General features: G+C 41.6%; 1 protein-coding gene across 6 annotated transcripts in view; it reads left to right on the forward strand.

The window, feature by feature from the left end:
- Positions 1 to 24,969, forward strand: part of EIF2AK4 (eukaryotic translation initiation factor 2 alpha kinase 4) — a 103,078-nt gene that overhangs the window by 21,617 nt on the left and 56,492 nt on the right. For 3 of the 6 annotated variants that reach the window (XR_007407431.1, XM_025473228.3, XM_025473226.2), the window contains exons 4-11: positions 1,208 to 1,360; positions 3,089 to 3,169; positions 4,359 to 4,507; positions 10,722 to 10,837; positions 14,303 to 14,460; positions 16,794 to 17,329; positions 22,756 to 22,862; positions 23,488 to 23,645. Coding sequence is in view for 5 of the 6 variants with exons in the window: in XM_025473228.3 (XP_025329013.1) it covers positions 1,208 to 1,360; positions 3,089 to 3,169; positions 4,359 to 4,507; positions 10,722 to 10,837; positions 14,303 to 14,460; positions 16,794 to 17,329; positions 22,756 to 22,862; positions 23,488 to 23,645 (1,458 nt within the window). In the remaining variant the exon portion in view is untranslated. Of the gene's footprint in view, positions 1 to 1,207; positions 1,361 to 3,088; positions 3,170 to 3,369; positions 3,488 to 4,358; positions 4,508 to 10,721; positions 10,838 to 14,302; positions 14,461 to 16,793; positions 17,330 to 22,755; positions 22,863 to 23,487; positions 23,646 to 24,969 lie in introns of those variants that run through there. The other 3 variants (XM_025473227.3, XM_049104364.1, XM_049104365.1) reach the window with 3 other exon arrangements.

Raw genomic sequence — 24,969 nt, forward strand, 5'->3', positions numbered from 1 at the left:
TTTATTTATTCATAAGACAGAGAGAGAGACAGAGACACAGGCAAAGGGAGAAACAGGCTCCATGCAAGGAGCCCGACGTGGGACTCGACCCCAGGGCTCCAGGATTACGTCCTGGGTGAGCCACCCAGGCGTCCCTAAAAGAGCTTTTCTTCGAAGAATATGCCTCTTAGACTCTAGATTAGTATTTGTCAACTGTAAAGTGAAGTATATCCAGTGAATGCCACAGCCTCTGTTATAATAATAATTTTAAAAAAATACATTACTTCCCCCAATAATAACTGGTGTCCTGACATTTACTCCTTGAGAGAAAGGTGAATGAACACCATGTGAACTAACTTTATATTGTGTACAGTGACTTTTATTACTAGTTATCACCCTTTTTTAAGTGCCTTAAGAAATAAGAATTTTTAAACTGCTCTACTGTAATTGAGGAAAAAGAAATGTCAGAGTGGTGGTCATCATCTGCAGAAAAAGCTTGACAGTCTTGACCTCTTTGGGGTTGGGACAGTGAATCAGTGTAGGGTCCCAGAAACCCTGGTTTTATGATTTTACCAGCCCAGATATGATTCATGACTCCTGGAGGTATAAGAAAGTGGCTCCTATGTTCACATAAACAATGTCTGAGAGGGGGATATTTTTTCTTCTGGTAGTATCCATGAATGCTTCCCTAAGTGGAAATGGAATGCTTTCTTAGTATTGATCAGCCTCCTACTGGCCGGTTACTAGCAGGGAGATGATGTGGCGTTTTAAGTATTTGCCTCCATACCCCAAAGAATGTTTTTAGCATGCTGTATAGACGGATGAAAGCCCTCATGCTGGCAGTGATCCTTCTGCTATTGTTCTGTAGACAGGTTCTCTAGCTGGGAAAGTACTTTATTTTTATGCATTGTTAAATATTTTATCAGATTTATTTGTACAGAAAAATTTTATCAGATTTATTATACAGAAAATGCCAATAAAGTTGAATAGGACTGTAAAAGAAAAGAAGCTTTTTATTTATCTAGATAGTGATTTGTCTTGATAGCAGCACAATGAGGTGAGCCTGGAAAAGCTTTTTCCTGCTGTGATTGCATCATACACCTAATTTAGAACGTGTCATATCAAAGTGACCATCATCGTTGTAAGTGGGCCCCTGATTGCCTGCATGCTTGGGTTCCATCTTCCCATTATTTGACCGTTTGTGGTTGATTTTTCTCTATGCATTAAGGTGATGATATTTGAACTGGCCGACCATGTGCAGTCATTTCTCAGCGAGCATAACAAGCCCCCTCCCAAGTCTTTCCATGAGGAAATGCTAGAAAGGCGGGCTCAGGAGGAGCAGCGGAGGCTGTTGGAGGCCAAGCAGAAGGTAGAGCAGGAGGTGAGAGCCTTGTCACTACTGATAACTGGGCCCAGATGACCGGGAGCTGCTATCAGTGTTTACTTCCATCTCTGCCTACACACTCATCTTTGTTTAGGCTGTGCTCAGCATTTGCTTCAAGAACTGGAGGTGTGAAAGAAAAAAAAAAAAACTGGAGATGTGTATGAGAGGAGCCCAAAGAGAAACAGAAATGTGACAAGTGGTTTCCTCCCCAACAAATATCTAGCTGCTTCTAGAACCCTCAGTCTAGTCCTGATCTTTAAAGAAAAGAAAAAAGTTCATTTAACCAAACTTCTTGTGGTCTTTCTGAGCTTGTAAAGCTGTGCAACAATTCACTGAGCTTTACAGGCTATTTTCTTCCCTCTTTTTTTTTTAATTAATTAATTAATTTTAAAGATTTTATTTATTCATGAAGAACAGAGAGAGAGAAAGAGGCAGAGACACAGGTAGAGGGAGACGCAGGCTTTATGCAGGGAGCCCAATGTGGGACTCGATCCCGAGACCCCAGAATCACGCCCTGAGCCAAGGGCAGACACTCAACCGCTGAGCCACCCAGGCGTCCCAGATGTTACTGTTCTTGCAGTTACTTCCAGGGTTTTGTTACTATGCTTTTCTTAGGTTCTTGCTCTTGGTTCTGCTTTTTCTCCCCCTTCATTTTGTTCATCTTGTGCTCATGTTATCACCTCTTTGTGGCTGCCATTCATTTGTTACTTCTCATCTCCTATTTAATTGTGTAGCCTTGTTATTCTATAGGGTTTAAAGTTCCATATTTTCATTGTTTCTAGGAAGGCACATTTTTATTAGTGACTATTTAGCGATCAATCTTGTTTTGGTATACTGTTTACCTTCAAGTTTTGAGTATTTTTTTCATTTTGTATTATTGCTAATGCAGTTTTTGGTGAGTCTCTTAATGGTTTTTATATCTACAACCTGGAATTTTAGGGGACTCATTAAAAAAAAAAACCAACATACTATTTTTCCCAACCTAAATTCAGTCCTACTTGAGCAATAGTTACGTGAGTCAAATGGATGGAAATTAGAAAATTTTATGTTGAGAAAAGTAGAGAAAATAGCAAAAAGTCCGTGGCATGCAGGGATGGTTCCTGAGCCACTGCCACCCCAGGTCCAGGCACCAGGGACAGCTCAGCCTGCTTGCACCAAGTTGGTCCCATGCTCTAGCAGAGAGCAGACACTAGTACATGTTCTCTACAGATAGGCAGATGTTAAAGAGGAGGGTCTGGGAATAACAGGGAGGCCCATGATGGTGCTGTAGTGAATGTTTCTCATGAAGAGTGGGGAGTCAGCACCCCTCCCCATACAGTCCTGAAACCTTACTAAAAGGAAGCAACAGTTGTATTAGAACAGATGAAACCGACATAACGACAGCTTGTTATAAGGTTCTGTGTATTCAGGCCTTTTAGGAAGGAGGGCTTGAATCATAGAAATGCAAAAGATGTTTTGGGGGGACGCCTGGGTGTCTCAGTGAGTTGGGTGTCTGACTCTTGATTTTGGCTCAGGTCATTCACTTGATTTTGGCGCAGGTCATACCCTTGCGATGGAGTGTATTTGTCATTCTCTCCCTCTGCTCCTCCCCCCTGCTCGTGCTCTTTCTCTCTCTCCCTTAAATAAAATCTTAAAAAGAAATGCAAAAGAGTTTTTGTGATTGTGGAATTTATATGTTGTCTGGGTTTCAGAGAATGGTATTTGATGCACTGTCATTCATTTCAGCAACGTGAAATCCTTCATGAGATTCAAAGAAGGAAAGAAGAGATAAAAGAAGAGAGAAAAAGAAAAGAAATGGCTAAGCAGGTATACTATCAATTGTACCACACTAAAATAGTCTACATTTTGTGAAATATAAAATGTTTCTATTTCCATTAATAATGTTTTCCTCTCCTGTGTTACTATCAGTAGTAAAGCTGGAAATGAAGCACTAAAAAAAAAAAAAATCCCCCAAATATCACTCATTGTGTATTCCAGATTGCCCAAAATGGAAGCAAGATTTAGAGTTGTATGTTATTTGAAGATGACGCGGGCTGATGGAATGACAGTAGTTTATCAAAAAAAAATGAGTCAAGGGAGAGCAAAGATTGAAGCTTTGATAATTAACCCAGACTGGAATTCTTAGTATGTACTTGGAAAATACAACTATTTGTTCAACTGAAGAGTGAATGGAAATCATACAGATCCGCTGGAGATTGTATTCAGTAATGGAAAAGAAGGATCCAACAAGGCAGATTTAAAAAGCAGTGGTAGAAAAGGATGAAGTCCTTTTTCCTATATTTTTCTTGAGTCCAACACGGTCAACATAACAGTTACACATGTTTGGAGAACTCTAGAGAAAATTATACTCTTTTGTAGAATTATGGCATTTAACTCTAAGGGGTAATGGGTGGGTGTACATTGTGATGTCCAAGTAAGCAGCACCTGGCTTTAATTTAAAGCTTTGGTGTTTTTACTGCCAGCTCTTTGACCTTGACAGGTGACACTAAATGTGACTCATTTTCCTCATCCCTTAACATGAGACTGATGACTCCTCCCTTCCTTCTCATGTAGTAATTCCCACAGATAAATGTTCTGCCCTTTCTGAAAGTACAGAGCCATACATAAATGTAAGGTGATAGGACTGTTTCCATCAGCCCTGTCTTCCTCTGATCCCACCTGCCCACCAGCCACTTTATTCTCTCTTTGCATTCCTCTTCCTTGTCTTCTCCCTCTCTTGCTCTTCTTTCAACTTTTCACCCATCTTGTAAGATTCTAAGCATTTTCACTTAGAAAATTCACATTCTGGTGATATTATAACCTGGTCTTCAGTTCTTGAACCAATACACTCTGGACATTGAATTTTTAAAAGTTAAGTTCAACTTAATATTATTACACTTGAAAACATTCAGCTTAAATAAAATTTGCACTCTCTACTAAACTAATGACTATGTACCATGATTGTCTCCTATTTATGACTTGTATCTAAAGTCAATTTTACTTTTCTTTTTTCTAGGAGCGTTTGGAAATTGCTAGTTTGTCAAACCAAGATCAAAACTCTAGGAAAGACCCAGGAGGACACAGAATATCTGCCATTCTACATGGAGGCTCTCCTGACTTTGTAGGAAATGGTAAACATCGGACCAACTCCTCTGGAAGGTCTAGGTAAGTCCATGGGATTTCTGATTAGGAAAGATGAAGATTGTAGAAAAAACAACTTGTAGCAACATGTGATGGAATTTTCAAGTAATAGTTTTAGTAACTTTTTCAAAGGCTATAAATCTTAATAGTGTAAAAGAAGATTTTCATTTGTTCTAACTCAATCTGAGTATCCTTTTTTTAAATTTTAAGTTTTTTGTTTTTTTTTTTTAAGATTTTATTTATTCATGAGAGACACAGAGAGAGGGGCAAAGACTTAGGCAGAAGGAGAAGCAGGCTCTTCACAGGGAACCCAATGTGGGACTCAATCACAGATCCGGGATCACACCCAGAGCCGAAAGCAGATGCTCAACCGCTGAACCACCCAGGCGTCCCAGTCTGCAGCCTCTTTAACAGGGACAACTCTGATTTTCTTTTTCTGTGGGTTATAAGAAACCAGTAAAGCTTTATTTAACAAAAGGTTTCTGTTATTTAAAACAAAAGAACAGAAAACCAGGCACTATTCTAGTAGAACTTAAAGCCTTGATACTCAAGGGCCTGGCCTTTTCTTTTCTTTTATAAAGATTTTATTTTTAAGCAATCTTTGTATCCACTGTGGGGCCCTAGCTCACAACCCCAAGATCAAGAATTGCATGCTCCACCAACTGAGCCTGCCAGGTGCCCCAAGGGCCAGGCCTTTTAGCCCAGTTTTTCTCCGATGAGTCATTGCTTTTGTGGAAGAACTTCATTTTCTGTGTCTTTCAAGTTGTCCTTTTTCCCCCTTGAAGGAATGACTTTTTAAAGAAAATCAAATAACATAAAACTAAACATTTTCAAGTATATAATTCAGTGTCAAATTGCCTTTTGTGAAGTACAGACCCAGTCCTCCCTGATCCCTGTCTTCTTTCCAGGGGTGTTACACCTCATAACTGGGTACTTCGGACTTTTTAGGAGAAGCCAAAGTGGGAAGAAAAGTCTCTGTAAGGAGTTCATGGAAGAGAATCATTTCCCACAGATTCGCAGCCACCTTTTTTGCAGCTTACTAATGTGTAGCTTAGAGTCTAGGATGTATTACCTGTTTCCACCATCAAACAACATCAGGTCGTCTCCTAGCTTGTTTTCCCCTTTTTTTTTATAGCTTATTTATTTTTTTAAGATTTTATTTATTTATTCATGAGAGATACACACACAGAGAGAGAGAGAGAGAGAGAGGCAGAGACATAGCCAGAGGGAGAAGCAGGCTCCATGCAGGAAGCCTGATGCGGGTCTCGATCCTGGGACTCCAGGATCATGCCCTGAGCCAAAGGCAGACGCTCAATCAGTGAGCCACCCAAGTGTCCCCTAGCTTGTTTTCCTGATCCTCAAACCAGTTAATGTAACTGCTGGCTGTTCATCCTTATAGAGAACAGATTCCGAAAGGTATAAGACATGGGATTCCCTGCACTCTCCCCAAAAAACTAGGGAACCACTGAAGTATATAAAGGACGTTGGTAGGAAAGGAGCGAATCCTTTTCTTTTTTCTTTTTTTAAAGATTTTATTTATTCATGAGAGACACAGAGAGAGAGGGGGGCAGAGACACAGGCAGAGGGAGAAGCAGGCTCCACGCAGGGAGCCCCACGTGGGACTCCATCCCAAGTCTCCAGGATCAGGCCCTGGGCTGAAGGTGGCGCTAAACCACTGAGCCACCAGGGCTGCCCAAAAGGAGTGAATCCTTGATAAATATTTCCAAACTTGTGATTCTCCATTGATCACTGTTTCTCTACTTGGTTCCTTGGAGGCATAGACTAGTTCACCTCAACTTAAGCAGTGTCGAGAATTCTTACTTTCTGTCCTCAGTACTTCCCTGAGTTTGAAACTAAGGGATGAAGAGCTAGTTTTCTGTGGCATCTTGATGAATTAGACAGGAAGTTGAGGATATCTTCCATGTTTCAGGTGAGATTCTCCTTTTTTCATATCCTGGTCCAACCAACTACCCTATCAGTCATGTTGGCAGAACAGTCTTTTGGATGAGAGCCCAATTCTTAAGTCCCCCTTTGACAGATTGCCACCTCTCTTCTTGCTACTTGGCTTTTAAAAAAAAACACCTTTTCGGGGCACCTGGGTGGCACGGTTGGTTAAGTGTCTCTAACTCTTGGTTTCGGCTCAGGTAGTGATCTCAGGTTCTTGGGATTGAGCCTCACGTTGGGTCCTGTACTTAATGTGGAGTCTGTTGGAGATCATCTCCCTCTCCTTCTGCTCTCCCCATGCTTGCACTCACTCTTTCTCTCTCTCTCTAAAATAAATAAAATCTTTAAAAAAAATTCACCTTTTCTTGTTTTTAGGCATCAAGCTCCTAGGCACCTAATTTAGTTTTCTAAAATTGAATTATCTCTAATTCTCTGTCCCTTAGAAGATGTAGTTAATAATATTTGGCAGTTTTGTTTAAAACATCCTTTATCTTTGCATAACACAGCTACTTGGAAAAACTGATTGCATGGGTGATATTCCTAATAATATTGTAATCCCCTGTGAACATTCTGTATTCTCAAATAGACCCTTGATGATGAGACCACTGTTAATGCTTCTAAATTACATTTGTTTGCATTGGGATAGCTATTTTTTTTTTCTTTATTTCCTTTTTTGGAGCTGGAGTGGGAGAAGGAGAGAGAGAATCTTTTTTTATTTTTAAAGATTTTATTTATTCATGAGAGACAGACACAGAGAGAGAGAGAGGAGGGCAGAGACACAGGCAGAGGGAGAAGCAGGGTTCATGCAAGGAGCCCGACGTGGGACTTGATCCTGAGTCTCCAGGATCAAGCCCTAGGCTGAGGGTGGTGCTAAACTGCTGAGCCACCCAGGCTGCCCCAAGAGAGAGAATCTTAAGCAGGCGCCACACCCAGTGCAGAGTCCAGTGGAGCCCAACGTGGGGCTTGATCTCACAACCCTGAGATCATGAACTGAGCCAAAATCAAAGTCCAGTGCCTAACTGACTGAGCCACCCAGGTGTCCCAGGGATGGTTATTTCTGATGCAGTTCAGAAGCTGTTTTACTCATAAATGAATTAGGTTCCTAAAGGTTGTTCTAAACTCAATTTTGGATGAGTCTAAAATAGACAATATGAGCACCCAATATATATACATCTCTTGGGTGAAAATAGGAAACATCAGTGGCACTGCCTTTTGCCTCTATTCCTTCTCAGACTTTATGAGATTTGCTTTTTATCCTTCAGAATGATTACCACTGTTATACATTCTATTCTATTTATACCACTTTTGTTGTTTTCTTGACACTTAAACTTTTAAAAGTCTCAATATTTCATTTATTTCACTCCTAATGATTCATCTTTTCCCTCTAAAACTTTTTTTTTTAATATTTTATTTATTTATTCATTAGAGACACACAGAGAGAGGCAGAGACACAGGCAGAGGGAGAAGCAGGCTCCATGCAGGGAGCCTGATGTGGGACTCGATCCCAGGACTCCAGGATCATGCCCTGAGCCAAAGGCAGATGCCTAACCGCTGAGCCACCCAGGCATCCCTCACACTAAAACTCTTAACATTCTCATTGTTTGTACTTAACAGTCATGATAAAGTGATTAATATTCTAAAACACTTTTATTTTTTTTTAAAAGATTTTATTTATTCATGAGAGACAGAGAGAGAGGCAGAGACCTAGGCAGAGGGAAAAGCAGGCTCCCCACAGGAAGCCCAATTCAGAATTCGATCCCAGGACTCTGGGATCACGGCCTGAGCCGAAAACAGATGCTCAAACATTGAGCCACCTAGGCATCCCTAAAACCCCTGTAAACCGAGCAGTGACACACTATAAATAACATAAAGATGACATAAGCTAAAATATCTATTAGCACCATCTTTTGGAAGGAGCAGAATGGATGTAGAGATGAATAATTTATGTTAATAAGCCTACCATATCATTTTAACCTTTGCTTTTATGTTTTTCTCCGTAAGTTTCAGGGTGCCTTTGGTTTCAGAAAAAACTTTATTTTTTATTTTATTTTATTTTATTTTTTTAAAAGATTTTATTTATTTATTCATGAGAGACAGAGAGAGAGAGAGAGGCAGAGACAGGTAGAGGGAGAAGCAGGCTCCATGCAGGGAGCCCGACATGGGACTTGATCCTGGGGCCCCAGGATCACACCCTGGGCTGAAGGCGGCACTAAACCACTGAGCCAGCCACCTGGGCTGCCCAACAAAAAACTTTACAAGTAGAAATTTAAACAGAACTACAGTATATTAGTCCTTCCCTGGTGTTTCAAATATGTAGACACGTGTGGTATGAGACAGTCAAATCATAATGGTTCTTGTCAGCAGTGTGGAAGAGGCTTGGGAGAGGGGAAGACGCTTAGGACTGGAGGTGGAGAGACCAGTTAATAATGGAGTATCACACGTGTCCAGGAGAAAGTTGGCAATGACCCAAATGGGGCAAGGGGAATTGGAGAGGAGAGGGTGGTGCTTGGGGGGTTAACTACACATAGGAGATCTAGTTGCTCAGGGAGGCTTGTGTGTTTCTGACTAGAGACAGAATGGATGACAGTGCCACCAACCAAAAGAAAAGAACCAAGGGGAAAAACCAGATTGAGAGTGGATAGGTTGGTGATGGTGATTTTACTGACATTGCAGTGGCATGAAGAGTAAAGAGAAGGCACAGAGGTGGAGACAAGCAAGTACAGAAGTTTGAAAATGAAAAGCAAGAGGAGGTGGGAGCACAAGATTGAGGAAGGGGAGTGTGCACCTGGGAGAGAGCCATAGTCTGAGGGGCGAACCAATGGAGGGTCAGACTGAATGTACAGGAGACGGGGACTAGCTCATGGACCCAGATCTCAGAGGAGACTGTTGGGAATGGAACAGTGGACTGGATTGCCATCCTCCTTCAGTCTGGGCAAAAGAAAGAATGGTACAGATGTCAAGAAATGTTACAGGCAGAACCGTAGAAGTGTGGGCTTCACTCTCCAGTGCTTCATGTTCTGAGCGAAAGTAGAAGGCAAGATCATGCTTAGTGAGGCTGCTTTCCAGAGATCAGTCCCTGTGGCTTATCAAAACCTTTCGTACAGGTGTCCAGACCTGACTGTCAGCTCTCTCCGTATCCCTCTTCCCTGTAACCTCTGCCAATTTATTCATTTATATTATAATTATATTTATAATTCCCTGATTATTTTTGCATTATCATCTAGCTTCCCAGATCTTCTAACTCAGACAAAAAGCAAAAAATGAGGAAGAAGGGAGGACAGGGTAGGTTCTGAGCGTTGGGGAGAAGTCATAAAGGAGATTAGCAGAGCATATCTACCAAACACAAGACAACGAATGGGAACATACAATGTTTGGGGCTCAGCTGAAGACTAGGCATTTGTAGTGCTCCACATCCCCATCTGTAGCTTTCTCCAGACGTGCAGGTGCATGGGGATCCAGAGATATGGGATTGCCATGGGACCCAGCTAAATCACTGCCGTAGAACATCTGTGATGATGGAAATGTTTCCCTATCAGTGCTGTCCAGCAGGGTAGCCACCTAGTTACTTGTGGCTATTGAGTACTGAAATTTGGCTACTGCTGTTAAAGAGGTGATTTTTTTTTTTTTTAAGATTTTATTTATTTATTCACGAGAGACACACAGAGAGAGGCAGAGACACAGGCAAAGGGAGAAGCAGCCTGATATGGGCCGTGGGGAGCCTGATATGGGACTCGATCCCAGGACCTGAGCCAAAGGCAGACAACCACTGAGCCATCCAGGTGCCCCAAAGAGCTGAATTTTTTTTTTAAAGATTTTATTTATGTATTCATGAGACAGAGAGAGAGAGAGAGAGGCAGAGGCAGAGACACAGGCAGAGGGAGAAGCAGGCTCCATGCAGGGAGCCCGATGTGGGACTCTGTCCCGGGTCTCCAGGATCATGCCCTGGGCTAAAGGTGGCGCTAAACCACTGAGCCACCCAGGCTGCTCAGAACTGAATTTTTAATTTCATTTTGATTAAATCTAAATAGCCACATGTGGCTAGTGGCTACCCTGTTGGACAGCACAGACGTAGATTTAGGGATCTGTAGAGTTCATATGGAGAGGACCTCAATAGAGTGGGGTGCTACTGATCCCATTAGCACTTGAACTCAGTTCCTAGTGGAGATAGATATTAGACAGTGAATGGGGTAGTAAACAGGAGAAAACAGAGGGGCAAGAATTTCCTGTGTTAATCTTTTTGTGTGTGTATGTGTTAATCTTAAAAAAAAAATCATTGTCTAAATTTGTTTTGAAGGCGAGAACGTCAGTATTCTCTGTGTAGTAGTGAAGATTCTTCTGGCTCTTGTGAAGTCCTGTATTTCTCTATGGGTAGCCCTGATCAGCTCATGGTTTACAAAGGGAGGTGCATTGGTGAGTAAATTCGCTAAATTGATTTAAATTATTCTAGCGACAAAAGTTAATCATGGAAGGATGGGGTGGAACGGACACTGCATTGTCTGAAGCAGTGTGGTCCAGGGAAGGCTATCAACTCAGTAAGTCATTCTAGTTCCTGTTAGCTAATGACCAGAAAGAGAAAGTGCTTAGGTTTCCCCTTCCGTAAAATGGAAATTAAAACCTAAGCTCTTGGAAGTATTGTTAGCTTAAAGATCATTTAACATTTGTCATTATTATAATTCGTCAAGCTTTTTGAAACCAAAATGGTCGAAAATAAGAATCGCTAGGATTTTGCATCATGTGTATCAATTGCTGATAAAATATGTTTAATAAAATGACCAAGTGTAATTTTCTAAAGTTGATACCCATCTCAATAGCATTTTCCTGCTTGGCATTGCTGGCCAGGAAAACCAGCTTATTTATTTTCCATCTGTCTTACTTAGCAATTTTGTCTACTAAGGGCTCTTTAGAATAAAGCTGGTTTAGCAATTTGTGATTTAGATTGTTTATGTTAAAGTCAAGTTTTCATTATTTACTTTTTGGCATAAGTGTACATCTTTTATCAGCCATTCAGATACAGCCACTACTTGGTGTAGGGGTCACTTGCATGTAGTGATTTTGACAATTTAATTTTCAATCGCATGAATATTCTTACCAAAGCTAACAGCCAAATTATCTATATGAATTTACTTTCTTTTTTTTAAAATATACTTTATTCATTTATTCATGAGAGACACACAGAGAGAGAGGCAGAGACGCAGGCAGAGGGAGAAGCAGGGCTCCATCCAGGGAGCCCAATGTGGGACTCGATCCCGGGTCTCCAGGGTCATGGCCTGGGCTGAAGGGAGGCGCTAAACCGCTGGGCCACCCGGGCGTCCCTGAATTTACTTTCTTTTGGTGTCTTTTTCCTATGCCCTTTAAGGAGGGCAAATTAGCAGGGGAGTTACCAGGAGCAAGCAGCAGATAAAAGGGAGAACAAACCAGATATCTGAATAGTCTATGAACTGAACACTTAACCTTGGCTATCAGAAAGCAGCCTGAACTGTACAAGACCATGTGTACACAGAGTGTGCCCTATTCAGACAAAGCAACCATTTAAGCAGGTTCATGACCTTGGACCTGAGACTGTCCTTGACTTAGAGGCATTTCAGGCTCCCAAACTTAACATAAAACTCACTGCTTTCAATAATATGGAGAAACCAGGAAGGCAAATTAATCCAGATGCTTATTACCTTCGCTTAGTTTCTAATTCTCACTGGTACACATTAGACCAATTTACCTTAGTTAATGCCCTCATTAGGGGACACATTTGTAGTCAACATTTTTTAATAAAACCGTCATGTAAATTATTTATTAGCTTTCTCACAACAGGTCTGATTTTTAAAATATGTCCTGATTTTCTAGGAAATGTTTTATAAAAGCTGAACTAATTAACATTAGTTTTTCCACTTAAAGCTGTTAGAAGCAGAGAAAGCTGATGGATAAAGCACTATGGAGACCGTCTGTACAAATAATCATTAACACTTAATAGAGTTGCAGTCAGAAATCTTCTGGTAACATAATTCCTTCAGCCTCATTGCAATGTGTTCTTTTGTCCCTTTTATTATCCCCATCATGAAAAAGTGACAAGAGGGTGGTGATAAAAAAATCACAATACAGAAAAACCCCTCCAGCCAGCAATTAGGAGATACCCACTGGGTTCCAATTGAGGAGATACATATTGCGAGATATTGTACTTTATGACGCACACATTTAATTAGGCTTTATGTAAATCACATCACATTCCATCCCATATTAAAATCATGTCTCTCCCAGGGTGTACTGCTTAAACCCCACGTTCCACAGGTTGCTTCCTTAGGTTGAAATATATTCATACATCAAGGAATATGTTTTTTTTGCCTTAGGCTCAGAATGTCAGGAGTTGCTTATAACTAGCATAACTGATCATTTTAATTAAAATTTCTTAAGTTGCCAGCATTTCTTTTTTTTTTTTTAAGTTGCCAGCATTTCTAATGAGGTTAAAAACTGCTTCTCTGTTAAAAAGTCTAGGTGAGCTAGTTCAGACACACTTCTCTAAAGTAGGTATTTTTTTTTAAGATTTTGTTTATTCATGAGAGACACACACACACACACACAGAGAGGCAGAGACACAGGCAGAGGGAGAAGCAGGTTCCACACAGGGAGCCCAGCAGGGGACTCTATCCCCCGTCTCCAGGTTCACGCCCTGGGCTGCAGGTGGCGCTAAACTGCTGTGCCACTGGGGCTGCCCTCTCTAAAGTAATTTTGCTAAGACTACTTTGTCTTATAAATACAGGTTACCTTGCATTTTTAAATGGAAAAAATAAGTACATCATTTCTTTGGAACTGTTTTTTTTTCATTATGAAGACAATGTAGCATCATGGAAAACTATCTTTTTTTTTTTTTTTTTGAAAACTATCATTTATGTACTAAGGGAAAAAGACAAAATACTATATATCAGTGGTTTTCAGTTGGGAGTAGTTTTGTCCCCTGTGGGACATTTGTGGACCTATTTTCAATGGTTAAGACTAGGGTAGGGGTGCTACTGGCATCTAGTGGGTAGAGGCCAGGGATGCTGCTAAACACCTTGCAGTACACAAGTCCCCCCTTTTCAGCAAAAGAGTTAGTCTAAAATGTCCTGGTGTCAAGGGTAAGAAACCCTGTTATATATGCTATGATTTGGTAAATTAGAAAAAAAGTAGAGGGAAGTGGAAGAGAAAATGGTGATATTGTGGGTGGTACTTTTCTTCATTTCCAATTTTTTGGTAATTTTCTATCACAGTCTTTAATAAAAATTGGTGTTATAGAAATTTCACTCCTCCAGATATGAGTGGAAACCATATACCTATTATTAAATAAATATGTCTGTCTTTCTAGCTTCAAATTTAAACTCATTTCTGGTTCCTTCCCCCAAAACCAGTGGCCAGTTTATATTTGTTGCATATACTCGCATTTTATAAGATCATTGATATATTGAAGTTTCGAAATTGTTAAAACTTGTTTTTCCTATGCACAGTAATCTACCTTGGTGGAGTAATCTCAGTGGACTGCGCCTATTTCCAAATTCCTTTCATCACATTAGTTGGTCATTAGTCACATGAGGGTAGGCATGGTCATCAGAAGTGAACCGGTCATGAAAGTCATGTTGTGAATAATGGCTAGTAGAGGATAACACTGATCTGATGCTAAAATCTTATAGTCAATTATTGTCCATTTGTAAAAATTAATATTTAAGAGTTCAGAGTATGTTGTGAAATATTAAAAATTTGATTACAACAGAGTGTATATTATATGAAATCATTTTTTATAGTTTGCATGTGGTATCCACTGTTGAATGCATGAATGAAGATATAGCCCCTCTTTCTTGACCCCAGCAGAAAGTAGACCAGTGAGATTTCATCATATTTTCTTTCAATGTGCAGGCAGTGATGAGCAGCTTGGAAAATTAGTTTATAATGCTTTGGAAACGGCCACTGGCAACTTTGTGTCATTACATGAGTGGGTCCTTCGGTGGCAGAAAAAAATGGGCCCGTTCCTTACCAGTCAAGAGAAGGAGAAGATTGATAAGTGCAAAAAGCAGGTGGGCATCCCAGGGGCCCCCTGAGCAGAGGCCTCTCCCCTCTACCCCCTACCCCCCATGCCCAACTTGATGAGGTAGCAGAACAAAAGAGCTGGGCTTTTAACTGGAGGTGATGGTGGGGGACCTGCTTCTTTTCCAGAGTTTTCTCAGCCCCTTGTTGCCCCTTTCACCACACTCAGAACATGGTTATGACTTGTACGGCTTTTTCCTATACTCTTTTTCTGCCTTTCTGAGGGCATTAATAACCATCTCCAGCTGGAGCTAAATAATACTTCATTCTTGTGCTTTCTGCAATCTTTTTTTTAAGATTTTATTTATTTATTCATGAGAGACACACAGAGAGAGGCAGAGACACAGGCAGAGGGAGAAGCAGGCTCCATTCAGGGAGCCTGATGCGGGACTTGATACCGGGTCTCCAGGATCGCGCCCTGGGCCGAAGGCAGACACTCAACCACTGAGTCACCCAGGTGTCCCTCTGCAATCTTTTGAAGTCTTTGCAGCAGATCTGAATTTTAGGGGACTGGACAATTTTAACATTAGTTTATAATGCTGAATTTAAGGAGAATATTTAACATTGCATGTCACACAGTTACATAATAATGAGATCACAAACAGTAGGAAAGCATTATGTTTAGAAATATGTATTTCTGGTAGAAAAACTGGAAGTAAATATACTGAAATTGAAACGGTTTTTGTAGGATCCCTCGGTGGCTCAGTTGCTTAGCACCTGCCTTTGGCCCAGGGCATGATCCTGGAGTCCTGGGATCAAGTCCCACATAGGGCTCCCTGCAGGGACCCTGCTTCTCCCTCTGCCTATGTCTCTGCCTCTCTCTGTGTCTCTCATGAATAAATAAATAAAATTTAAAAAGGGAGGGGTAGTGACCATATGAGCAATTTGTGGGGTTTTTTCTTTTGTGTTAGTACTTATTTTAAATGGTTGACATTGATTCTTTATGAACAGGAAAGACTTTCTTTCTTTCTTTCTTTCTTTCTTTCTTTCTTTCTTTCTTTCTTTCTTTCTTTTTTTCTTTCTTTCTTTCTTTCTTTCTTTTTTAAGACTTTTAAATTATTTTTAAGTAATCCCTACACCCACCATGGGGCTTGAACCCACAATCTGAGATCAAGAGTCGCACACTGCACCGACTGAGCCAGCCAGTCACACTAATCAGGAAAGGTTTGTGAAAAAAATTAGTTTTTTTTTTTTAAGATTTTATTTATTTATTCATGAGAGACACAGAGAAAGAGAGAGAGAGACAGAGACACAGGCAGAGGGAGAAGCAGGCTCCACGCAGGGAGCCCGACATGGGACTTGATCATGGGTCTCCAGGATCATGCCCTGGGCTGAAGGCAGCATTAAACCACTGAGCCACCTGGGCTGCCTTCTTTTTTTTTTTTTTTTTTTTTCAAGATTTATTTATTTATTCATGAGAGACACACAGAGAGAGGCAGAGACATAGGCAGAGGGAGAGGCAGGCTCCGTGTGGGTAGCCCAATGCAGGACTCGATCCCAGGACCCTAGGATCATGACCTGAGCAAAAGGCAGATGCTCAACCACTGAGCCACTCAGTTGTCCCTCTTTTTTTCCCCCCTGCTGGCCTTATGGCAAAAGAAATTGCTTTTAAAAGCTGTTCATCTGAGCACCTGGGTTAAGTGTCTGACTCTAAACTCTGGTCTTGATCTCAGAGTCTTGTCTCCACGTTGGGCATGGAGCCTATTTAAAAATGAGAGAGGGCAGCCCCGGTGGCTCAGCGGTTTAGCGCCACCTTCAGTCCGGGGTGTGATCCTGGGGGCCCGGGATTGAGTCCTACGTCAGGCTCCCTGCATGGAGCCTGCTTCTCCCTCTGCCTGTGTCTCTGCCTCTCTCTCTCTCTGTCTCTGTCTCTCTCCCCGCCTCCCTGTGTCCCTCACGAATAAATAAATAAAATCTTTTTTTTTAATTTTAAAAATTAAAAAATAAAAGAGAAGAGCGATTAATTTGGGGGGCTTAGTTGGTTAAACATCCTGGCTTTTGATCTCGGCTCAGGTCTAGATCTCAGGGTCATGAGTTCCAAGCCCTATGTTGGGCTCCACCCTGGTTGTGGTGCCTACTTTCAAAAAAACAAGTTGCTTGCGTATTTGTACATTAGATTTTGAGGTCACAGAAGTTGAGAATTAAATTGCTTTCATCTTTATAAAGTGTTAGGTTGGCCTTACAATTTCGGGGAGGATACAGTTCAGAAAATATCCCATCTCCTTTGAGAGTACATTTTCTATTAAATATTTAACTTGTAAAGTGAAACACCAGTTAATGCTGATCAATACAATATTATCTTAGTGGTGTTTTTCCTTACCAGATTCAAGGGGCAGAAACGGAATTCAACTCACTGGTAAAATTGAGCCATCCAAATGTAGTACGCTACTTTGCAATGAATCTCAAAGAGCAAGATGACTCCATCATGGTGGACATTTTATTGGAGCACATTAATGGGGTCTCCCTCTCTGCACATCTGAGCCACTCAGGCCCCATCCCTGTGTATCAACTCCGCAAGTACACAGCTCAGCTCTTGTCTGGCCTCGATTATTTGCACAGCAATGACGTGGTGCACAAGGTTCTGAATGCATCAAATGTCTTGGTGGATGCAGAGGGCAATGTCAAGATTACGGACTACAGCATTTCAAAGCGCCTAGCAGACATTTGCAAGGAGGATGTGTTTGAGCAGAGCCGAGTTAGTTTTAGTGACAGTGCCCTACCTTATAAAACGGGGAAGAAAGGGGATGTTTGGTGTCTTGGCCTTCTGCTGCTCTTCCTCAGCCAAGGACAAGAATGCGGAGAGTACCCTGTGACCATCCCTAGCGACTTACCAGCTGACTTCCAAGATTTTCTAAAGAAGTGAGTATCATTGAGAGTCTCTCTAATTGCTCTTTACTCCTGACCTTTTTAAAGATTTTATTTATTTGGGGGCGGGAGGGAATGAGCAGGGGAAGGGGCAGAGGGACAAACAGACTCCCCACTGAGCGCAGAGCCCACAATAGGGCTCTAACCCAGGCCCTCAGGATCCTGACCTGGGGTCCTGACCTGAGCCGAAGGCAGCCGCTTAACCGACTGAGCCCCCCAGGCGCCCCTCGTCCTGAACTTGTGATTGTGCTTGAATTTGCTCAGCATCTATGTGATATGTTTAAGCTGAAAAGTGAGGAACAGGATCGGAGTAAACATTCTTTGTTCTCCCAGCCCCTTTCCCAGCCACGTAGCTTGTTTTCTTGCTTAACATTTTCATTCCCTTACCTTGAATGTTGCCCTCCATTCACTAAGGCTTTAGGAAGATTTTCAAACTGCTTTTGAAGAGTGCCTAGTATATCCAGGAAGTTAACAGGGATTGCTCCAGGGACAGATGCCCAGGTATTCCACATGGAAGTTGCTCACTATATCCCTTAGCTGCTGGCTCCTAAGGGGTTGAAGACAAGGCCCCCTATCTAGAAAACAGCGTGAGGAACATCACAGTTCTGTGCCTTGTTCTTCGTAACCGTTCTTCATGAGCAGGGTCTCATTCAGCCAGGTCATTGAATGCAGTGACTTCCTCACACTGGCCATAGGATTTTCAACACTGGTAAATTCCAGGTATACATTTCCCTGCAGAGCCAAGTCCAGCTGCTTTGAGAGAGTTATTTATTGAAAGGTCCACCTAGGGCCTAATATGTTTATTCAGGTCCTTCCCTTCGGTGCTTTGCAGCTTAGCCCCTTCCTCACTGCTCTGTCCAAGCCAGACCTGGGTTCTCTTGGTTTCTCTGTCAAACAAAAAATAAGATCCCTTCAGAGTGGGTTTTTTCAGACACTTCCCTGGTCCAACCTTCCTGTGGAAGTTGAGCTGGACTGGTTTCTTTCCCTTTCTGCCGCTCTGTCTTTTCTCTCTCTTTCCCAGCCATTCACTTTTATCCACTCACTACTGTTCCCATCTGTCTCAATTGCCATTTGACCCAAGCTGTATCGTTACTTGTTACTTACTCATTACCTATTACAAAGATGAAAGTAGCTGCCCTTCTGTTTAAGATCGTTTCTGTGTACTGTAAAACAGAAGCAGACATGATGTTATGGAAAGAGGCCAGCTTTGATTCTTTATACTGTATTTCCTCCTGAAAGTATATAAATCATCTTAAGATTTCCGAAGGAACCTTTTGCAACTTCTCTTAAATGCAATAGAACTTTAAAAATATATATTTAAATGCACCCGGGGGATGACATAGGCTAAAATGACCTCAGTGGAAATATGGCGCTAGGACCCCTGATAGACAATGTCACCTTTTGCTTTCAGCCCTTCTTCACGGGTCAAGGGTGATTTAGCAAATTGCATTATGTATTAAAAAAACAACAACACAGGAAGGTTTAAGTGCGCGGTGTCTCTCACATTTTATAGCAAGATGACAGACTCAGAACTTTCCTAGTTTTCTCCTTAGAGAATCACTCACTCCTGTTGGTTTCGAACTTTAGATCAGCACTACTTCTTACTCTGTTTAACATGGTTGTCCTTTAGTTTTTTTTTGTTTTTTTTTGTATATTCCTCTCTCATCCTAGACTGGTTTGATGGGCTTGGTGAAGGAGGAGCTGCCCTGTACTGTCCTTTACTGTTCAGCCCCAGTTAAACAAAGAAAAAAAAAATCATTCACCAACAACACTAGCATGGCAACATTTATTTCATTTGTAGTTGTCTTTTGATTTCTTGGTGAATATCCTCTGGAGGAAGATTTTGCTCTGTATCAATCGCCGTGATAGGAAAGAGCCCTGACTGGAGCCAGACAGTTGGAATTACACGAGATCGGATGCGTTTAGGGTGGTATGGCCGTAGCCTGGACAGCTGGATTTAGATCCTACCTTTACCCCTTCCTGGCTGAGTACTTAAACTCTCTACCCTATGGTTTGTCCCTGTTAAAATGGATCATTTTAATTTAATACTTTTTTTTTTTAGATTTTATTTATTTATTCATGAGAGACACAGAGAGGCAGAGACAGGCAGAGGGAGAAGCAGGCTTCCCGCAGGGACCCCAATGCGGGACTCGATCCTGGGACTCCGGGATCATATCCTGTACCAAAGGCAGACGCCCAACCGCTGAGCCACCCAGGCGTCCCTAATTTAATACTTTAATTTTAATTTAGTAATTTAATATTAATAGCACTGCCTACATCCCAAGGTGGCTGTGAGGATAAGATGAGCTCACACACACCTGTAGAGTGGCCTTGCTGAGACAACGTTATCAACTCCGTCCTCAGTAGAGAGGACAGTGAATCTAACAGGGTGACTTTCCAGGCATTTCATCCTTTTTCAGAGATGAACCTAGTATTTGCCTGTGCTACTTAGAGCTACTATGATGCCAAAATGTTTGGCTCAGAAAATTTCATCTTTTTAACTGAGAATCCTGGTGGCTATAAAATCTCTTAAAGTTACAATTCATTCTAGGTAGGCTTTAAAATTTTCTTGATTACTGTCATAGTTGAGTTACAGGTGACAAGGGACTTGAGAAACCCAACAGGATGTGTCTAGGAATGTTCACTGTAGCAGTTTTTTGTACAAATGAAAAATTGGAAATAATCTAAATGTGCAACAGTAGAAGAATGTGTGTATCATGTGAATAAATTCTGGGAAGCTCAAAAAAGATCTTATTATAGTACTGGCTTGGAAGAAAGATCTCTAAGACATATGGTGTAATATTATGATTTATAATAAGAAAGATATATTTGGTCTTCATCCCTGTTGCAAGCAGGGAGCTCTTAAAACCATTGGAATTTTCTAAGCAGTAAGGTGTCTCTTCTTCTGTTAATGAGGTAAATTTTGGAACTGGCCTAAGGATCCGCTCTGAGAATCTAGGCTGGTAGCCCAGGGAACTGACCTGACAACCAACCATTGACTAGAGGTGTTGAGCTTCCTGATCTGTGGGGTGAACAGAAGGGCTAGACATTGAATCGATCACCAGTGGCCAATGATTGAATCAGTCGTGTGTGTGTGTAGTGAAGCCTCCATAAAGACTCCAAAAGGAGGGACACCTGGGAGGCTCAGTGGTTGAGTGGCTGCCTTCAGCTCAGGTTGTAATCCTGGGGTCCTCGGATCAAGTCCCACATCAGGCTCCCTGCAGGGAATCTGCTTCTCCCTCTGCCCGTGTCTCTGCTTCTCCCTCTGTGTCTGTCATGAATAAATAAATCTTTTTAAAAAAATCCAAAAGCATGGGGCTTGGAGAGCTTGCAGGTTGGTGAACATATGAAGGTGCTGGGAGGGAGCCTTGGGCCGGCATGGAAGCTCTGTGCTTTTTTTTTTTTAAGATTTATTTATTTATTCATTCAGAGAGAGCAAAGAGAGAGGCAGAGACACAGGCAGAGGGAGAAGCAGGCTCCATGCAGGGAGCCCGATGCGGGACTCGATCCTGGGTCTCCAGGATCACACCCCGGGCTACAGGCGGCGCTAAACCGCTGCGCCACCGGGGCTGCCCAGCTCTGTGCTTTCTCCACACACCTCGCCCTATGCATTTCCTCTGTCTGGCTGTTCCTGAGTTATATCCTTTCATAAGAAACTGGTAATCCAGTAAATAAAATGTTTCTCAGTTCTGTGAAGCACTATAGCAGACTGATTGAATCCAAGGAGGGGGTTGTTGAGATCTCTGATCTGTAGCTGGATGGTTGAAAGCACAGGTTGCCACTGGCATCTACAAAGGATTGGGGGCAGTCTTAAAGGAATGAGCCTTCAACCTGTGAGATCTGATGCTATCTCTGGGTGGATAATGTCAGAAATGAGTCGAATTATGATACCCAACTGGCGTTAGAGAATTGCTTGGTGGCTCCCCAACCCCCCCAACAGGGGAATTGGGTACAAAACGTTTTCCATGGTCAAATGAAAAAAGCAAGTTGAGAATAATATAGGATGATGTCATTAAAAAAAACAACATCCACAAAACAAAACTATATGTTATGTATTATTGTGTTAAATGCATAGAAAAAAGCCTGGAATGACAGACACTGAAGGGGAGTAGAGGAATTGGAGAGAGATGGGATTTTGGTCAAAGACTATCATAATCAGCAATGTTTTAATATTTGCATGGAGAAGATAAGCTTTTTTACTGATATAATTAAAATTAATCTTGGGCAGCCCGGGTGGCTCAGCAGTTTAGCGCTGCCTTCTGCCCAGGACGTGATCCTGGAGACCTGGGATCGAGTCACACATCGGGCTCCCTGCATGGAGCCTGCTGCTCCCTCTGCCTGTCTCTCTCTCGCTCGCTCTCTGTCTCTGTGTCTCTCATGAATAAATTAAATAAAATCTTTAAAAAAAAATTTAGATTAATCTTAAATTCAGAGGAAAAAAAACAGTGTCTTAGGCAAATGCTTTTATTGTGGTCTTGTCCATTTCAAAGTATGGAATTAAGAGTGCTTTGCATTTTGCGCTGACATAAAAAAATAAGATGCTACCTGTTAAGGAAGTTACTGCCGCCACTACATAGCTACAGGTGATATAGAATTCACAATGATGGTTGGTTCGTTTAAATATTGTTGAGAATAGGGTCAAGTGCTCCCAAGTGGTGCTCCTTGAGTCATTGTAATTAAAGCAAACAGATTAGTTAAAACAGTTGTTCTCAGACTTTATCATATTGAATTGAAATCACCTGGACAGCTTGATAAAGTGCAGATTACTGCCCAAACCACCAGAGCTGCTGGTCTACTAGGACAAGGTTGGAATAGAATTTGTAACAAATTCCCAGATAATACTGGTACTGATGCCACCCCATCTTTAGAACCCACTGGGTTAAAGGTGCGGTTTGTCTTCATTAAAAGACAAAAAATTATTTCTTAGACTATCAAACAATGTTCAAGGAATGAGAATTAAAAGAAAATACATGATAAAATGTGGGACTTTTTAAAAGTAGTCCTGAACCATTACCATGTTACTTCTTAGCAGGAACAGGCTCCGTCCAAAGTTTATCCTATTGGGCCCCAACCCTGCACCAGCTATCACGTTTGCTCTTCTTTTGGAAAGCTTTGTTTTTCACTGGTCCCTGGAGAGGTCTAGGTTAGAACTGAAGTATTTAGGAGGAATGATAACTTGTGGTATCTTGTAAAAAAAAATTGTTCCATGAGGTAAGTCTTGCTGCCTCTAGAGAATGTCTATTTTTTGATTCCCCACTTACAGCCAGACTGATGATCAGCATGCATTCACTTATGAGTACATTTTGGTATCATGTGTATTTACATTATTTCTATAAATAAAAAAGAAAATAAACTGTTGGACTAACGAGTTTAGTGATTATTTTCTGTGTTGCTGAGATTCTTTCTGCCCTCTCACTGAGGTGTGTTTGCTTGGATGACAAGGAAAGATGGAGTCCCCAGCAATTGTTGAAACACAGCTTTATCAATCCACAGCCGAAAATGTCTTTATTGGAACAGAGTCCTGACGGTAAGTCTGATACCACTCTTTTTTGAAACCCTGTTTGACATAAATTATTTTGAAAGGATGCAGAAACCCAAGACTGGAACGGCCTGCCTCCATCATTTATCTTTTGCATACCGAGCTGTACATAAATCCACTCATTGAATACATACTGTGCTTGTGCAACTGTTTTTGCTGTCCTGGTTTTTCCAGCCTCAACAGATCAAGTGTCCGTTGGGATAATCTCTCTCTCAGTGTTGGGTCCCCCTTCTTGTCCTGTTGCCATGTAACTAGATTTCCCTATTGCTGCTCAAGGAGCAGACTAAGGAATCAATGGGTAGTAACTGTGTTGATAGCAGAGCTGGGGATGGGTCAGGAGACCCGGGTTTGGGTTCTGGCTCTATCAAGAAGTCATTCCCTCACCGTGGGTCTCACTCAGCCCCGCCCATAACCTGGGCTAGTGTATATCCCACCTACTTGAAGGAGAACGAGGTGAAGAAAAGTGTTGAAGGGTCTGTGCCAGGTAAGAGGTACTTTTTACCTAACTACGGGTTGGGTCCCCTTCTTCCAGCCCTGGCTTTGTTGTTGGGTTTTGCATCTCTTCCTGTTTTTCTAATGCTTCGCTTCCCTCTCTCATTTTGTTTTAACTCAGATTCTGGAGGACAAGATTATGTTGAGACTGTTATTCCTAGTAAGCAGCTACCCAGTGCAGCATTCTTCAGTGAGACACAGAGACAGTTTTCCCGGTATTTCATTGAGTTTGAAGAATTACAGCTTCTCGGCAAAGGAGCCTTCGGAGCTGTCATCAAGGTGTGGTTACAGAGTTGTGCCCAGGCCCTCTAGAGTCCTTCACTGTTCCCTCGCCGCAGACTTAGGGAGTTCTTTTTTCAGAGTGGGGAGAGAAGTAAATATGACCATTTGAAACTATGATCATCATCACCTTTGCAGAATGAAAGGCTTTACCTAAAGTTACACTGGACACATTAAGAACTCATCATTTCCTCCTCCCTCCCTTGATGCAGTGCATTACCGTGAAAACCACATGATTATACCAGCGCTTCAAGTGGAGCCAAGACCTCTACATGACCATTTTTCTGTGCTTTGGCTCAGAAAGAAAATTGTCCTTTTTATCCCATTTGCTTTCAGAGGTGTTGTAGATAAAAGGGCTGTGAGGTTAGAGCTGAGGTGGGATTCACTGCGAAATGGCCCTAGATGGTCTCAGTGGCTTTTATTTCCCATCTGTTACTGAGAGATAAAATTTGTGGTGCATTATGAAGATGTGCTGTTGTTAGGTCTTCCCTTCTGCATTCTGGTCTATTTGGGTGAACTTAGGATTACCTGCCTCTTGAGGTAGAGATTTCAGCTGTTCTTATGTAATTTAAGTATTTTGACTTTAGGAGACCCAGGCTAATATTGTATTATTAAAGCCACATAAGACATGTTATCTTTCACAAAATAAAATGGCCCATCATCAAGAAGGTATATGCCTGTTTAGGATTCTGAGAGTGTTATTAGGAAGGGTTACCAGTATTATTGTAGAAGGCCTTTTACAACAACCCCCAAAACAAAAAGTTTTTCTGTGGTAATCAGGGACAGAAGGACAATCTTAAGTTTTCCAAAAGGAAGTTACAGGATCATGGAAAATTTTCAACTTTTAAAAAAAGAATATTTTATTTATTTATTCATGAGAAACACAGAGAGAGAGGCAGAGAGGAGAAGCAGGCTCCATGCAGGGAGCCCAACATGGGACTCGATCCCAGGTCTCCAGGATCAGGCCCTGGACTGAAGGCAGTGCTAAACCGCTGAGCCACCCGGGCTGCCCTCAACTTTCTTCATAAAGTATAGACATGATCGTTAGGTGGTTAAATAGACCTACTGTGGGCAAATACTTAATTGGGTAATCCCAGTGCTCTACAGGGGAATGGATGATTGATGTATATATTATTCCTTTAACTCACTGTAATTTTGATCAAGTCCTTTAACTTGTTTGTATTTTAGATTATTGAACGTGATACATTGTTAAACTCCATTTCCTTACTAGTACTAAAAAATGATGAGTAGAGGGTACCTACTTAGTAGAGGGTGGCTTAGTTGGTTAAGCATCTGCCTTTGACTTGGGTCATGATCTCAGGGT

The sequence above is a fragment of the Canis lupus genome, chromosome 30 (assembly GCF_003254725.2).
Source record: "Canis lupus dingo isolate Sandy chromosome 30, ASM325472v2, whole genome shotgun sequence".
Classification (NCBI taxonomy): domain Eukaryota; kingdom Metazoa; phylum Chordata; class Mammalia; order Carnivora; family Canidae; genus Canis; species Canis lupus.